At 40.7% G+C, this 15,611-nt stretch overlaps 1 protein-coding gene across 2 annotated transcripts; it reads right to left on the bottom strand.

The window, feature by feature from the left end:
• Nucleotides 1–20: 20 nt before the first annotated feature.
• Nucleotides 21–14,981, bottom strand: nampt1 (nicotinamide phosphoribosyltransferase 1). 2 transcript variants are annotated; one of them, XM_030782901.1, is made up of 11 exons: nucleotides 14,863–14,981; nucleotides 9,367–9,523; nucleotides 8,393–8,496; nucleotides 7,682–7,810; nucleotides 5,247–5,405; nucleotides 4,963–5,099; nucleotides 3,825–4,050; nucleotides 3,006–3,125; nucleotides 2,582–2,722; nucleotides 1,875–2,009; nucleotides 21–1,673 (listed from the first exon to the last, which is right to left on the bottom strand). In XM_030782901.1, exons 1-11 carry the CDS (start codon nucleotides 14,914–14,916, stop codon nucleotides 1,560–1,562), a joined length of 1,476 nt encoding a protein of 491 aa, XP_030638761.1. In that variant the 5' UTR covers nucleotides 14,917–14,981; the 3' UTR covers nucleotides 21–1,559. The 2 variants fall into 2 exon arrangements, with proteins under 2 accessions (XP_030638761.1, XP_030638769.1); XM_030782909.1 differs by having other exon boundaries at nucleotides 1,878–2,009.
• Nucleotides 14,982–15,611: the final 630 nt, after the last annotated feature.

The raw sequence follows: 15,611 nt of genomic DNA, 5'->3' as shown, positions 1-15,611 counted from the left end.
AAATACTACTAGTTTGGATGCTTAGTGCATTGTGAAATCTTTCACTGACTTTACAGCAGCTATAAAAGGGAATGCATTCATCTCTTTTTCCTTTAGCCATTACAAAAGTAAAGAAAAACATTTGAGCAAATAGACAGGGTGGTGATTTTAATATGCTTACAACACTGCAATTGCCATGTTAGTTCAAATATCCAATGAGATTGTTGGAAAGAAAAAAAAAACAAAACAAAAACAGAACAACCAACATATACATAAAAACATCAGTCAAAAATAATTCACAAGTGTTATCAACTCAGTCAGCAGTGCACACACACATTCATACACTCAATCTCTCTCTCTCTCTCTCACTCTCTCTCTCACACACACACACACACACACACACACACACACACGAAAATAACTGCATAACACCAGTCATACAACTTAGCAGTAATGTGGCCTCTCTGTTGGTATAAAATGGGCATTAGACAAAAATAAGAAGAATATCTCTATATTTTACTAATCAGCCAGCTCCCTTTAAATAAAACATAAAAGCTGTTATATACAAGAGAGAAGGCATTTTGGCCACATTTATGGTTATTTACTGTGCTAATTCTAGCAATATTTTTCTCTGTCATAAAAATAATGATTTCTGGAGATTGAAGCAACAGTGAGTATACAAAATAGTAAAACCAAACTCCTCGGAAGTGATTCCTATTACATAATAAAACTGGCATTTTTCATTTGTTCTCTAAATAAGAGAAAACATAGATGAGTGACAAAAATTTGTACTTATACAAAAAACTGTGATTTCTGTGTTGCCATTGACACGGTGGTTTTACAGTGTGGAAATTCTCCAGAACAGTTCTTTGATGTGATTTTTTTTTCAGCATCTACCATCTGGCAACACTGGGTCATGTAATCAGAAAAGGGGAACGGTATACTGTACTTAAAAATAAAAAAAAAGGCAAAAAAAAAAAAAAAAATGAAAGAAGGAAAGAGTATTTTCCCAGACCAAACATTTCATTTGCATAAAGGAACAGAACAATCCTTTGAGATGAGTGATTTTCTGCCTGCATACACAACATTCACATTCAACAACATCGAACAATTACCTCTCAGACCTAGAGTTGAACAGAAAGAAAAAAAAAAGCAAGTCTTTGAACCTTCTTTATAATACATATATATATATATATCACCTTTCCTGCAGAGGTGTGTGATCGATAGCAACGCTTGGTCAATTACACAGTTACATTACCGTGGTTAAATGATTTTATATATAATGATATTGTTTTTTTTTATCCATTGTTAAAAAGACATCAAAGCTTAGAAGGGCCTGGTAATTTCAGACAAAGAACAGTTCTGTACATAGAATGCAGGGTACAGTGTTCGTACCTCCTCTACCTTTCTCTCTCATTCACTCATCCATTCTTTCTACATCACTCTCTCGCCGTCTTTCTGAACGAGCCGCAGGGCTCAGATTTGGCCGTGCTCTCCATCCCTGCAGAGGACAGTGCTTTTTAGGGGGGTGGGGGTGGGAGGGGGAGCCTAGGTATTAGAGTGTAGGTGGAAGGCGGGACTCAGTGGAGAAGCTCCTCCACCTCGCTGTCTTTCAGTTTGGCATTGTCTCTGACTTCATCAAAGGTGTAGGTCTTTAGTATTTTCCCATTCCTAAACACTGTGTGCAACAGGTCCTGGAGGGGAAACAAACATTAAGCAAATCAATATATAGAAAAAAAGAGAAACACCAGTACACTGAGCAAAGCAGTGTCATTTGAGGACATCCATGTTTTGGCTGTCCGAAGTTAAACAGACCCATACACAGGCCCTTTATCAATCTGATGTAAAAGCAAATGAAGGTATTGTATTTCAACATAAAAGAACAATCCATGTACCACTCCATATTCTTCCAGGTCACCCTTCCCCTCCTCAAGGGTGACAAAGTCGCCACTCTGTGTCCTGTGTAAGGAGAGCCGACCCTTCTTTGACCTTTTGTTAGGGTCTGCCACAGGGTCCTTGAAAACATTAACCTGCAGTAAACAGAATCAGTTACAACTCTTTGACTCAAGCTGCATAGTGTACGTATAATACAATCATACATTGCCTGTCACAATGACTTTTTTTCAATTTTTCAGGTAATGTTTGATTTTCTCTGTTAGGTTTTGTTAACATAAAAAAAACTATTTACTAATACTTTGGATATATTTATGCGACACTAACCTTCAGGTTCATCAAAGAGCAGGCCTAAATAATAATTTCACAGTTTTCTTTTCCAAACTACTATTAAAAGCACATACTGAAAATCTTGTTCCCCAAAGGTGGTTGTAACACCTGAAATGTAGCTAACAAGTATTGCTACCATCACAACAAGAATAAAAATGTGCAGGTTATAAATCATTACTCCCAAGGTTACTTTTGTCTGTTGCTCCTTCAGTTTTCGCAAAGAAAAATGGCAAGATCTTTCTATAAAAACTTAGTCCGCCATTGTGTAAAGAACTGGAGGTCAGTCTTATTGACAAATAGTTAGGTGTCCCTAAACTTTTGACAGGCAGTGTCAGTGCGTGTGGGGAGCAGGAGAGAAAGGAGGGATATCTGCACTTACCCCCAAGCCATTTGTCACGACATAACTGCACTTAAAGGAGCAGTTGAGCAGATCCCTGGTAAGTTTCTGCAGCAGAGCTCCTCCAGAACCAAACGCAATGTTTTCAATGCTCCATCTGTGCTGCTTCATCCCCTCCACGATCTGAGGCACAAAAAGAGAACAAAACAAATACGCTTAATATGACAACAAACAATCAAAAAACATCTGTTCAAAGCTCTCTGTTGATTGCAGCTGTTATCAGTTGTGGAAAGCTGACGCGTAGAGAACTTAAGTAGATGAGTCTCAGGAATAATTCCTTCAGGTTTTAAAAAGGCTACATCGATAATGGTGGATGACCTAGACCAGTGAGCAATGACACCTTTTATTAGTTTGGTTCACTGTTTTAGTAACGAGTGGGTCAGGATTCACTGTTACAAGTACACACCTCCTGCAGGGTGTTGATGTCCACACCATCCCCCTGAATGACCCGAATATAGGGTGGCAGCACCTTGTAGCCTTTGGAATTTTCCTTTGGAGGAAATTTCTTGCCTAAAATTTCCAAGACCTACGGAAAGAGAAAAAAAATCAAGGTAAGAACACGAAGTCTTCAAAGTCCAAACACCAACAGAGTTGTATGGGTGAAGGATGTAGACTGGGTTATGGTTTACACCGGAGATCGGAGTATGACATCGTACCATTGGATTTCAGACATATTAAGTAAGGAATATCCAATATTCATCAATCTGTTCAAGATATTTTGACATTTAACAGCGCTATGTTTCCTGAAAATGGATCGTTCAGCGTTAATGAATAGTCTGCTGGATGATTCAGGGTTAAATTTGTTCCAGAGGAACAGCAGTTTTGAACCGAAACTACTTTCTTAATTGGACTTCATTTCATATGGTATATGTCTAAAAAGCAGAAAACATAATAGTCACATGCCGTAGTTACATCAGCTCTGCACAGGATGCAACATTGTGAAACATTGCAAGGGTGATTCAGACGAAATGGAAGAAATGGAAACGCCCTTTACAGTTCCTTAGTTATGTAAAATGATTGTCCAGGAGTGGGGGAATTGGCTCTTTACTCCATTGAATCGTTTATTAATAGTGGGGAAAAAAAATTTCAGCCTTTGCTGTTTTTGGTTTGAATGGCCCTCTAAGCGATGATTCTGTCCTCTGGTTATTGGGGCCATTTGAAAAATCTGGTTTAGACCTATGCATTGTTAACCGTAATCAAGTGTATATTGACTGTGAAAGTTGACCTTTAGCACCGTGTCCAGTGGGTTTCCTGAGTCGGGTCGCACCACCAGTGGAGCGTCAGCGCTTCGTGTCTCTATGAGGCTGCGCAGGTCTTCACCCCAGATCTTCTCACAGGCATTATAGATGTCATAGCTGTCACTGACGATGGACACAGGCACCGATGGGAACTGCTTGACGATGTGCTCAAAAGCATCTTTCTCATGGTCTTTTCCCCATGCAGTGATTGTGCTACAGAGATAACGCAGCACCGTCAATATGGATGAATACCAAAAAAAACAAAAACGTCACAACTGTTGATTGTGCTCCTACTATTATTACTGTGCTTAGGACTACTAATATCATTATACTAAAGAGGTGTGAGGGTAGTGGCCCAACAGATGTAACCAAACTCTACATTTAAGTTGAGTCAATATTCTGCTGGATATATCATAATGCTGCATTTGACTGAAATATTAGAGTTACATAAGCTTGTTTCAAAATCAGTCTTCGCAACATCAAAAACAACAACAGCAATAAGATGTGCACTAGCCCAGGGATCTTCAACCGGGGGCGCAAGTTCAAATGTAGACAAAGGAAGGGGGGCACATGTCGAAAAACATTGAAAACCCCTGCACTAGTAAACTAAAGCTTGCTTAAGTTCCTCAAAGAACAGGTATTTGTATTAACCACTAGAGGGCAACATGGCAAAAAGGATACATGCCCAAAGAGACCTCTTACACATGAAATAAGTACAAACTCAATTTTACTCAGTTATCAATTTCTCAGTTTCATTTTGATTTGCTTTATCTTTCATAACACAGAGACAGACTGATCTTCAGTAATCCAGACTGAATGTAATCTCTCTATGAATCAGAAAATACGAGAACAAAATATAATGGTGCCTGCAATTTTGCAAAAAAAAAAAAAAAATGTATAACTGAGGACGCTGTCAGCACTGACTCCATTCACATAACGCTCTAAAAAAGATGAAGGGTGTACTTAAGTAGTGGTAATGACTAAGATCCAGAGACCAATTCTCTATGGCTGATGAACATATTATCACTTCACAGATCACATAACGCAAATTAAAAACTCTAAGAGTAATTAAACTAAGAGCTTTAGTCTGGTGTGAGAAATAGGAACAGCAGCCTGATGCTCTACCTGTGCTCTGCAGCAGGCACTGAGAAGCCTGGCACTGGATCCTTAGTACCATAGTACTTTTTAATCACCCCGATGCCAGCCACCGTGTCTGTTCCTTTAAAGTTCACCAAATGTGCAGAGGCACCGATACCAGCCGTCTGAAAAACAAAAGATAATTTACGCTGACGAGCACACATATACATGCAGATACTGAGGCTGTGGGTTTATGATGTTGTGGGATGACAACTGTTCAGAAAGACAATGAGCTAAACACATTCCCGAAGGTGTCACCCTGTGTCTGTTACCTCTTGTGACGAGACTCCCCGGTAGCCGAAATCATGCAACTTGTATTCCAGTCCCTCCAGATTTCCAGATGTTTCCATCAGGTATTTGGCCAAGATCTTCTTCTGCTCTCGTGAGTTGGTTGCCACAGTGATTGGATACCAGATCTGCACTAGGATAGTCTGTGAAGAAAAAAAATTACATGAAAAGATGTTTACTGTTGACATTCATAGATGTTTATTTGCTGTTAGCGTATAATGATCTACGGAAGCTTCACTCACTCTTGTTCTTCCTAGGCTTCCCAGGACCAGAAAAACAAAGCTTGTTTTGCTCTCGTTTAGTCATCTGGAACCTGAATTCTAAACCAAACTATATGGCATTTTTGTGTTTTTGGTGACTCAATGGACATGCCACTTCTGGGAAAGCAGACAGCAGTGGGGTGACTGAGTCAACAGCAGGCAGAGTACCACTGTCCCTGGCCTTCCATGACTCCCAGAGAGGGGCCCATCCAGGGCGGCTTGGCAGGGGCACATACGGACACCCGCTTTGTTTCAGGCCAGTCAGTCAAGTCAATATTATTACACGGCATGGGCCCCTCCTTGCCTTCACATCACACTTTCTCTGGGGCCTTGAAAATATCCCACTCATCCACGGTTCTTTGTCCTCAATTCAACTTCACTGACATTTTTTCCCTCTTATATAATTTATGCCGTCATACATACACCAATGAATCCGGGGAAAATTTAACTGCACACACCAACGGCCAATAAAATTGCAATAAAACTCAGCATAGAACACATTGGTAGTGGTAGTTTTTGATGGACATGGAAGGAGCTATTTAAGTCTGGTGTATCAACCATAACTGTGGTTATTCTTACTCTATTTGATGATATAACACAGTGGTCAATAGGGATGCACACACAAAACATGAACCTGGATTTTTGGTAAACCTGTGTTCATCAGCTGTTCCCCTAAGATTGTCACAATTATATAATAGCCTTAAGTTAGCAGAACCAATTCAGGTAATGAAGATCTGGATGAGGGATGCTCAGGTCTGGACCCTGAGGGCCACGGCACTGCTGTTGTTCGCCATGTCGTACTCAAGTGCTGCTTTCTATCTGGCATGGCTGAGATGTATAGAGATACAGAGAGATGCCTCAGAGATGGAGAGATATCAGATGCCTAAATCTAACATAGTATAAATATATCTGACAGTTGATGGATGTGTGTGTCTGTGTGTTTGCGTGTGTGTGTGTGCGTTGAATGGACTGTGAACCGAAGTTAGGTAGGAAGAAGCATGACTGATTTGCTTTAACAGTCAGTGGCCCTGACACAGATGAGTAGAGACGTGACTGTGGTCTTCGGTGCAGAGAGCAGACACAGTCACATGCTCCTCTCTAATGTAATGTGCCATCATGTGATCAACAGACATCAGGGAATCCCTTCTCCCTGACAGAAAATAACTGCTTGTTTGACAGAGTCATACATAGCTCTACTGCCGGACACTTGGTTTAACATGTAGCAGAAGCATAACTCCACCACAGTAATCACACCACTGTCTCAGTAGACTCTCACTGTCACAGCAAAATTCCACCCAGTTGATCTCCAGAACCACACTGTTTACTCTTAAGTATCAGTAATTTGATTTTCATGGTCATTGTGAAGGAAGTAAAGGGGCAGTCTCACCCATCCAGTGTCGGTATGGAATAAAACAGAGGCAGATAAACAGTGTCTAGCCTGGTGACATTCTGTGCTGTACACCAAGGACAGGAGTTGAAGGGGGTCTAAATTTAACAGTCGAACAGCCATACCTTAAATAGCCAGCCCCAAGAACATAGTGTTTTAACTGAAATTTTAAACCACAGCTATTCAACTTTGGTCCTCAAATCCAGAAGCCATGTTGATTTTTGAGCCTGTTTTTTTTTTCTTTTTTTTGTCACTTACTGGCTCCAGAGCGCATACACCTGCTATTCGGGTAGTAGGCCCTTTAGTATCAGATGAAAGCAGAACGCTTATTGAAAACAGAAAATGAACACACCCTGATAAAACAAATGACGGGTAAATCTGAAAGTTGTCGAAAGCACAGGGGGAGCAATGCAGTCTGGTTAAAAAAGAGGAAAGTGCATTGTCATAGTGACAGTTATGTTTTGGCAGGCTGGGTAAAGGGTAGTCTGAGTAATACAGCTAGTCCAGGCACAATACAGATTAGATTATCTTATTATTTACACTCAGAATGTTGTAACATCATACAAGAACAGCCAAAACAGAAAATTTTATGCCAGTGAGGTAAAGAAACCCAAGACAGTCTTGTAGTAAATCCTCACCAACCACATTATGGGAGAACAACACTCCTAAGAAAATGCTTAGAGGCAGAATCACATATGACTTCAATACAATTGTGGCTATTTTTAGTAAGGTACTGCATTAAGACAGATGATTTGGGGCCTCTCTGACTCACCTCTACCCAGTTTGTAAGCCAGTAGCACTCTGGGTCTGTGCTTTCCACGGTGAAGAGCACGTTCCCACGTGGGATAACACTTCCCTCCGGCACAGCCTTGATTTCAATGGGCAGGTGACCATTATACTTCTGCAATCAAATCCAACATAAGATCTGAGAAAGCCAACAAGGGAAAATATGCCACCCTACAACACTTAACTAATCTGTAATAATTAATCTGTACGAAAAACTTTAGTAAACTATACAATGCCTATTTGATCTCTTTTACTGAATGGAATGCAGTATTTTGTCTGGCACTTCAGGGTTATGAGGCCGTTCTATGCCCAGAAATGACACTTTAAAAAAATATGGTTAACTATTTTAAAGTGCACAAATGAAACACGGGCAGAACATTGCAGTTTCAGGGGTTTTCACCACAGGATTAGATAATGTATCTGCTTCTTCATATCACGAAACTCTGTAGCTACCACTAAAAAAGAAAAAAGTTCCTTTGAGTCAATATGGTAACAAATTCAGTGGGGCTAATCAGATCTGAGGTGACCTCATCACCACTTACAAATGAGGAGCAGAAGGTTTCATTTTATACACAGCAACAGTGATAAAGCTCTGATTTCAGAGATATGTTTAATGTGACCTTTTGGCCGCTAACTGTCTGACAAAAGTTAGAGAAAGCTATCTGACCGGGCCACTTATGTCCTGCTTCTTTTTTACCTCCAGAATGTAGTTCCAGCCTTTCTCATTAAACACGTCATCCTGGAAATGTTCTCGGTACACCTCCCTCGCTTCCTGAATCTTCTCTGGGGTTACTACCTTCCCTAGAACACAGTAAAAAGAAATTGTGAGAACGTAAGAAACAGAAATACGAAGAAATAAATGGATTAAAACCACCGAAGAACGTATAGTTGTCAGGAAAAGAAAAGACAGCGGGAAAGAAAAAGATAGTGTGTGTGTGTGTGTGTGTGTGTGTGTGTGTTGGAATCCCACACACTCCTCCATCTTGGGGTTATTGCATTAGGGCACGCTCTCACACTAACAGTGCAGCGTTGTCTCTGTAGGCTGCGTACATCAACTCAACGGCTACATTAAAGGTACAGCCTCCTAAAGGAATCTGAGCTACAGCTAGGCTCTCTGTGAACTACATCTGCCTTGTAGAAACAACCAGTAGGTTTGACAATAGGATCCATGGCCTTTAGCTGAGGTTTCCATACTCTCCCTAAGCTGAGCAGCTGTCCTTTGTCTAAGCGTGTGGGAAAGAGCAGATGTACTTTTGTCTCCATGGATGTCCAGTAATGGAGCCTGTGCCCTCCACCACCCCTTTCACCGTGAAATCCATTACAGAGTAAAATTCTCTTGTCCTTACTGTCAGGGGTAAGAGAACCAGCAAGGACAAAAGCCCCGAAACACTTTCTTTGGACTTAAAACAACAGCAAGCAGTCGTTCATACATTACACTATTGGCTATGCCGTTAAGATCAAGTTTGATTACCCTAACACTTGACTTACTCAAATGAAGGTAATTATATCTTCTTTCAAGGGGCATATTAATTCTCTTACACTTGTGAGAATAACACACAGAATGAGTGGTGCAAACAGGTCTACTGTACATTAGGGACATGCTTTTTGTTCTTCGGTTTGTGTAGAATAGCAGGGGATACAAAACAGGAAGTTCTGAAATATAATACGTACCTTTCAGGTATTTGTGTAGGATGTATTGCAGACCATAGAATACGGTTTTGTCATATTTGACTTTCCTGGTCTTGCTTGGGTCTGTCTTCTTCTCACGACACTCAAAATAGGAATACACTTTACTAGTGTTGGGTGGATACTGCTTATAATGTGTAACCTGGGTGGAAAGATAAACACAAAATTAACTATGAATATCAACATGTTAACCCACATAGAATACACTAATGTAGCACTACATTTATTTACAGTGTGGCATTACACAACATCTTATCGGCATTTGTCCAGAAATGAAACAGCGCTTTTCAAAATTTAGAAGGTAAGAAACAGACACCAAAGGGATCTGTTTTATTTCTTCCTTGTCTTTTGGAAAAAAGAAATGCCCCAACAAAAATCACAGCAAAACTAAGCAAATTCACACTTTCTGGAAGAGATCAGCCCTCCTCCCTTGTCTGGTTATATAAAAAAAAAAAGAAGAGCAAAAGGGAGAAACCACAGAATTCAGTCCAACTTTATGATGCATTTGTACTCCAGCACCTGATGCTACCCTGCTGACCTTGTTAAGTGTGTATAAGACAGAAGCGGGACATGCCCAGACCTGTCGCTCATGGTAGAGGGCAAACAGTCATGATTATTTCCACCAGACAGCAATTAAAGACTACTCGCCTTATATAACGTGACTCTTCTTCGGTTACAGCTCAAGTTCTCCCGCCCTCTAACATTAACCGTCGTCATCCCTCTGAATCGTACTTCCTCACAGCAACATGCTTTGTTGAATGTGCTTGCATGTAAGCTGGTGGACCACTACATGAGATCTTGTGTGGACTGCTGATAAAACAGCGTTTTTAAAACCTTTTGTCAATGGTTTCCCTGTTTTTGGCACGTTCCCTGTGGTGCAGGGTTGCTGGTATGCCCAGGAGAGGTTATCCCACATGAGATCTGGCCAAAAGTCAACTCCGCTCTCTCTGCCCTTCTGGCAGCTGGTTCCAACTGTTTCTCAGGAAGACTACTGCCGTACTATTGGGGACTGCGCTAGTTTGGAGAGGGTCAAAACTATGCGTTAACTACTGAGCAACAGAAAGTTAATATTCAAGATTAAGGCTGCTTTGATTAATGGACATAATCGATTAATCGACGTAGATAAATTAACTGGGACGCATTTTCTTAACTGAGTAATCTTTTTTTCTTTTGTGCGCGCGTGTGTGTGTAAGAATTTTTCAATTCAGAACCAATACTCATCCTGTGACACGCATTGACTGATTTCTCACTGTTGTTCTGACTTTCTGCTGGGAATTGGCACTTTCAATTATACGCATGTGGCAATGGTGAAATTTCTCAATTGCAACACTGAGGTCTAACACAAAACTCATATCTGTGTCCTTTTTTGAGTTGCAACACTGTCACTATGTAGTTAAAAATAGAGGCCTTGAATATTCTTTGACCTTGTGTTGTGTGTTCTGCTATATATACATACATACATACATACATACATATATATATATATATATATATATATATATATATATATATATATATATAGGGTTCACATTTTTGCCTTGTTCCAGACCATTGCTGTTTAGCTCCTTTAATTATTATAAATTCCTGCACATCCTGAACTTTACTAACAAGCTGCTATTGTTCGTGTACTGTTTTCAAGACCCCTAAAGTACAGTGGAGTTATATTTTCATGGGAGAGAATAAAAGTCAACTAAAACTTTCATCTAATTTTATTATTTGGATGACACCACTTGGTCAGATCAATCGATAAAATAATTGATAAACGAATCGGCTCCAAAATAATCATTAGGAGCGGCCCTGTTCTGCATTAACGTGTTAGGCAACTTTGTGCAAGAATTAAGGACAATTATTAACTGAATTAAGAACTGATGGTACACTCCAATTCATGTTTTTGCGTGCTGTTGTGTTCTAATGCCTGTGTTCTACTGGTCAGGGCTTGGTCCTAAGTGCTACAGCTCTACCATTTGCCTGCATCTCAACAGCTACCTACAGTCTACAGCTCCGCCCTGGGGCCTACCTACAGTCTACAGCTCCACCCGGGGGCCTGCACCTTGACTGCTCTGCACTGGGTGCTATCTACAGTCTACGGCTCGTAACTTGGGTCTATATTAATCAACTCAGCACTGGCAGCTCTGGGCTGACAGCTCTCCAGTGGGGTCCATACAAAACAGATCGACACAGGGGTCTATAGGCAGCATGTCCTCTCCCATCCACCCCCATATTGACGCTCAACAACTGCAGCTATGTAGAGCGTGTAAAAAGACGAGGGAGGGGGCAATGTGTGGCATTTCAGACCACATGCACCCCACTCTGAGGACATGGGAATGCCATACATGCAATTGAAATATAGAGGATTACACTTTAAAGCAAAATATAAAAAAAAAACTTCAAAAATAGTTAGAGATCTAGACTACTCTAGTATAATGAGATTTAGGTCCACGTTTGTAACTATTCCTTTTACTCGTGCAAACTGGCAAATGCCTGCCAGAGAATAACCGAGGAAACCCAAGCATGTTAGCGGGAGGTTGCTTGGTTAAATGAAAGGTAAAAGCACAGGGAGAGAAAGAGAGAGCAAGACAGAACCGACAGATGGACCTCTAACAATAAGCAAACAAAGCAGTAGGCACGAAAGCACTAATGCTGGTATTGATTAGTTCACCATAAACTGTACATACAATTACATTCTGAGGCACTACGAGCTTTTGGGCTCTAAAGGTAGAAACTGTAGGAGGTTGTCCATTCCCTCTGATTCATCTCCTGCATGTCATCACAATTTCACTGCTACCCTACACCTGTCCTTCATATGCCATCTCCAGACAGTCACAATAGCAAGGCACAGACACAAGGTCAGACTAAAGCCTAGGCCCTCACAATTTACAAATCAAATCCATCCTGCAGCTCAGAGCTAAAGTACTAGCCAACCAAACAGACATATGCATCTAAGGCTACAGAGTCAATCAGATGCCAACAACAGTAATTTCAGTTTCATTATCCAGTCAGAGATATAGAGCTGGGGAAAGTGATGATTTTTTACGATTCATCAATCGATTTTTAAAAATTGTAATTAAATAATACACATGCCAGCACCCCCCCCCCCCCCCCCCCCCCCCCCCCAACCATATCGAGCAGCCAGAGTTCAAAAACGCACCCAATATCTTAAAGCAGGTGTTTGGGCACATTTCAGCTTTTATGAAAATGTAGGCAAAAACGAGCTTAAAAAAACATATGCTTTTACACATGTATTAATTAAAAAAAAACAGGACAAGATGCATCGTAATGCCTCAAGAATCGTTTGGTAATCAAAACACTATCCTTTGAATCGTAATCGAATCGAATTGTGACACCAGTGATGATTCACACCTCTACAGAGACATGAGGGCAGTATGCTTTGCCCTATGACGCTCCTTAAAATACTGTAGGTCACAGGCCAGCAAAAAAAGTATCTTTGTTTAATGAACCAAATGTCAAAGACAATACCACAGATTACAATTAGTGCTAAAGATCAGGCTACCATAACATCTACATCATAGAAGAGTGCAGATACTGCTTTATATTATAAAACAAATCTACAATAAATATAAACAAATTCATTAAAAAGAATATGGTAAACAAAAGTGAGGATCATTTTTACACACTAACAGAGTGTAAGTCATAAGATTACAAAGTAAAGAAAAGGTCACAGGTATGAGAAGATAGTCACCGAGTTAGCTTGCTTTATAAAGACCTGACAAAGGATTTTTTTTTTTTTCAATTAAAATATACAGGCCTACATCAAAACTAATATCTTTTCCTGCATACATCCATTTACAACCCAAGGTTATAAGTGTCACAACACAAAGTCTATAGATCCCATATGTTTGTAAAGAATGTATGGGCAGGAGAGTAATCTAACAGCAACAGACAAGCAACAACAACATGTCTTTCTGTAGCACAAACCATTTAAATACTGTGGTCAGATGGACTTGCAAGTGATGTCAGGACCATTACAGAAAGAAGGAGAGTGTGTCTCAGTTAATCAGCTTTTTGGCATGACACTCGTCTCTTACTGAGTGGAGCACACATATCACCAGTTGTTCCCAACCCTATAACAAAGGGAACAAAATTATTTACGTCTGTTAATCAAACTCCTTCTTTTCCTCTCAGGAGGTCCACAATCCTGACCTTTCTCTGTCTATCCACAGTAAAGCCTGAATCTGGCATATCCTATCTTTTTCCTTCTTTCTAACCTTTAGAAGACCAAATACGAAGACTGATAGAATTAGCTGTGGGCTACAGTGAACAAGCTATTTATTTAAAAACAATATATGAAAAACAAATCCAGTCTGCTCTTCAATATAGCAGCATGGTTCAGGACCGACTTTACCAAGAGTAATAAAACACAAAAGAAATCATTTGGCAGGTCATTCGTTTTCTCCTAAGTAGATGTATAAGTTTCACTTTCACTTCAACAGGCAGGCGTTGCGACAAAATGTCCACATACAGTTGGACTTCATTTTCGATTAACAAGTACAGAACAGAAGAGAAGGAGTCCTAGTCATCGGAGACGATCAGGCGATAGAGCTACATTCGCATGGAATTAATGACACTGGTGTATTCCGGCAAAACCATAGATGACGAGATTTGTTTTACGGAGGCAAAACCTTAATGAGTGATTATTGCTGAAGAGGTGGAGACAGTCATGGAATTTGAAACTGGAGCGACCTGTTTGTATCAATAAATTCTTGAAGTGACAGCAACAAATGGTGCGAAATTTGCTGTTTAATCATGATGACATGCTCTGATAAATTCATTTTGCACTTAACATTAGGCCTACATTATGTTTAATTAGCCGATTCAGCGTTCCTCAATCTCTCTCTCTGTCTCTCTCACACACACACACACGCACGCACCCATACGCATGCACGCACACACACTCACACACACAGACACGCGTGCGAGCGCACGCACGCGTACACACACACACACACACACACACACACACACTCACTCACTGTAACACACACACACACACACACACACACACATTAGCAGAGTTTCCTGAACGGGCAGTAACGATTTCTTTCGGTTTTCTTTCTGGGAACCAGACAGCTTCCAGTCTTTCATTCAGATTTCTATGACTGGTAAGCTAATCCTTCTACACGTATTATACAAACTGTCCACTGAATTAGATCCAACAGCCGATCGCTATCCTCCATTTCTGATCACTTTTTACATCATAACAAATTTCATTACAAAAAATATCTAAAACGATGCTTTGAAATTTGGTACTCGGTACCTGTTATCCCGCCTCCCAATCGGCCTACCATTCAGTTACACAGAGCAGGCAAGACAAACGTGATGGCCTTGGAGGATGAAACCACCTTGGCTTTTTCCATTTAGATTCATTGAGCCCCACCACACACATACACACCAACACACACAGACACACACACACATGAACTAGCGATATTAATACATCCTGGGCCGCTTAAAGACTCTCACCTTGTATGAATCCGTAGCTAACAGTATATTGAAGCCGTTGTCCCTGTGCTCCATCTTCCCCTTGACTTCTCTTGAGTTGCCGCTGTCAGTTCTGTTGTTCTTTCCGCTCGCTGCCGGGGACTCACAACCTAGCGCCGTAGTTGTGGAAGAAAATGAAGAAGGAGGGACGGAAGAGGTTCATAGTCCAACCAGCAAATCTCATTCGTGACGTACGTCTGGAGGCGAGGCCCATGAGTGGAATCGGACCAATAGCAGTAAGTCAAAGGCTATGTCAGGTGCTTTTTAGTCCCTGAAAGACCTCAATGTTGGGGGCGCTATGCTGCCGTAGTGGGACGTAGTGGGGCAGAGTCTACCTGCAGATCCAAGGCCAGTTCTGACGTTATTTAAATGAGGAACTGGCACAGTATTGCTGATCCTCGTTCCGAGTAGGGACAAAAAGTAGAAGGTGCGTCATAGCACGTCGGCCATGAACATTGCTCTGTAGTTTAAAACTTCGCAATAAACAGTAAGGAATAAGTTTAGAATATCTAAAATTGATAATCGACTCCAATAAACTGTGATTTTATTTTGACATTACATGAGCATGCGGGTAAAATATTAATGGCAGAATAATAATGAGGCAGACGACCACTATCTGCCACTAGAGGGAGTCACTGCATTGCGAACAATGGATAAATGACGAAAGTGAAAATGGGGGAACTGGTAATCAATACACTATCATAATTTGCATAAATAGTGGGATTGCATGC

Source organism: Chanos chanos, chromosome 1 (assembly GCF_902362185.1).
Source record: "Chanos chanos chromosome 1, fChaCha1.1, whole genome shotgun sequence".
NCBI classification, from domain to species: Eukaryota; Metazoa; Chordata; class Actinopteri; order Gonorynchiformes; family Chanidae; genus Chanos; species Chanos chanos.
This window is presented reverse-complemented; position numbering and strand designations above follow the sequence as displayed.

Coding starts and splice junctions, on each gene's coding strand:
- nampt1 (XM_030782901.1), bottom strand. CDS start 14,916: ATGGAGCACAGGGACAACGGCTTCAATATACTGTTAGCTACGGATTCA. Junction 8,497..9,366: donor CCTACACAAATACCTGAAAG/GTACGTATTATA, acceptor ACTGTGTTCTAG/GGAAGGTAGTAACCCCAGAG. Junction 5,100..5,246: donor GGGGAGTCTCGTCACAAGAG/GTAACAGACACA, acceptor TTTGTTTTTCAG/ACGGCTGGTATCGGTGCCTC.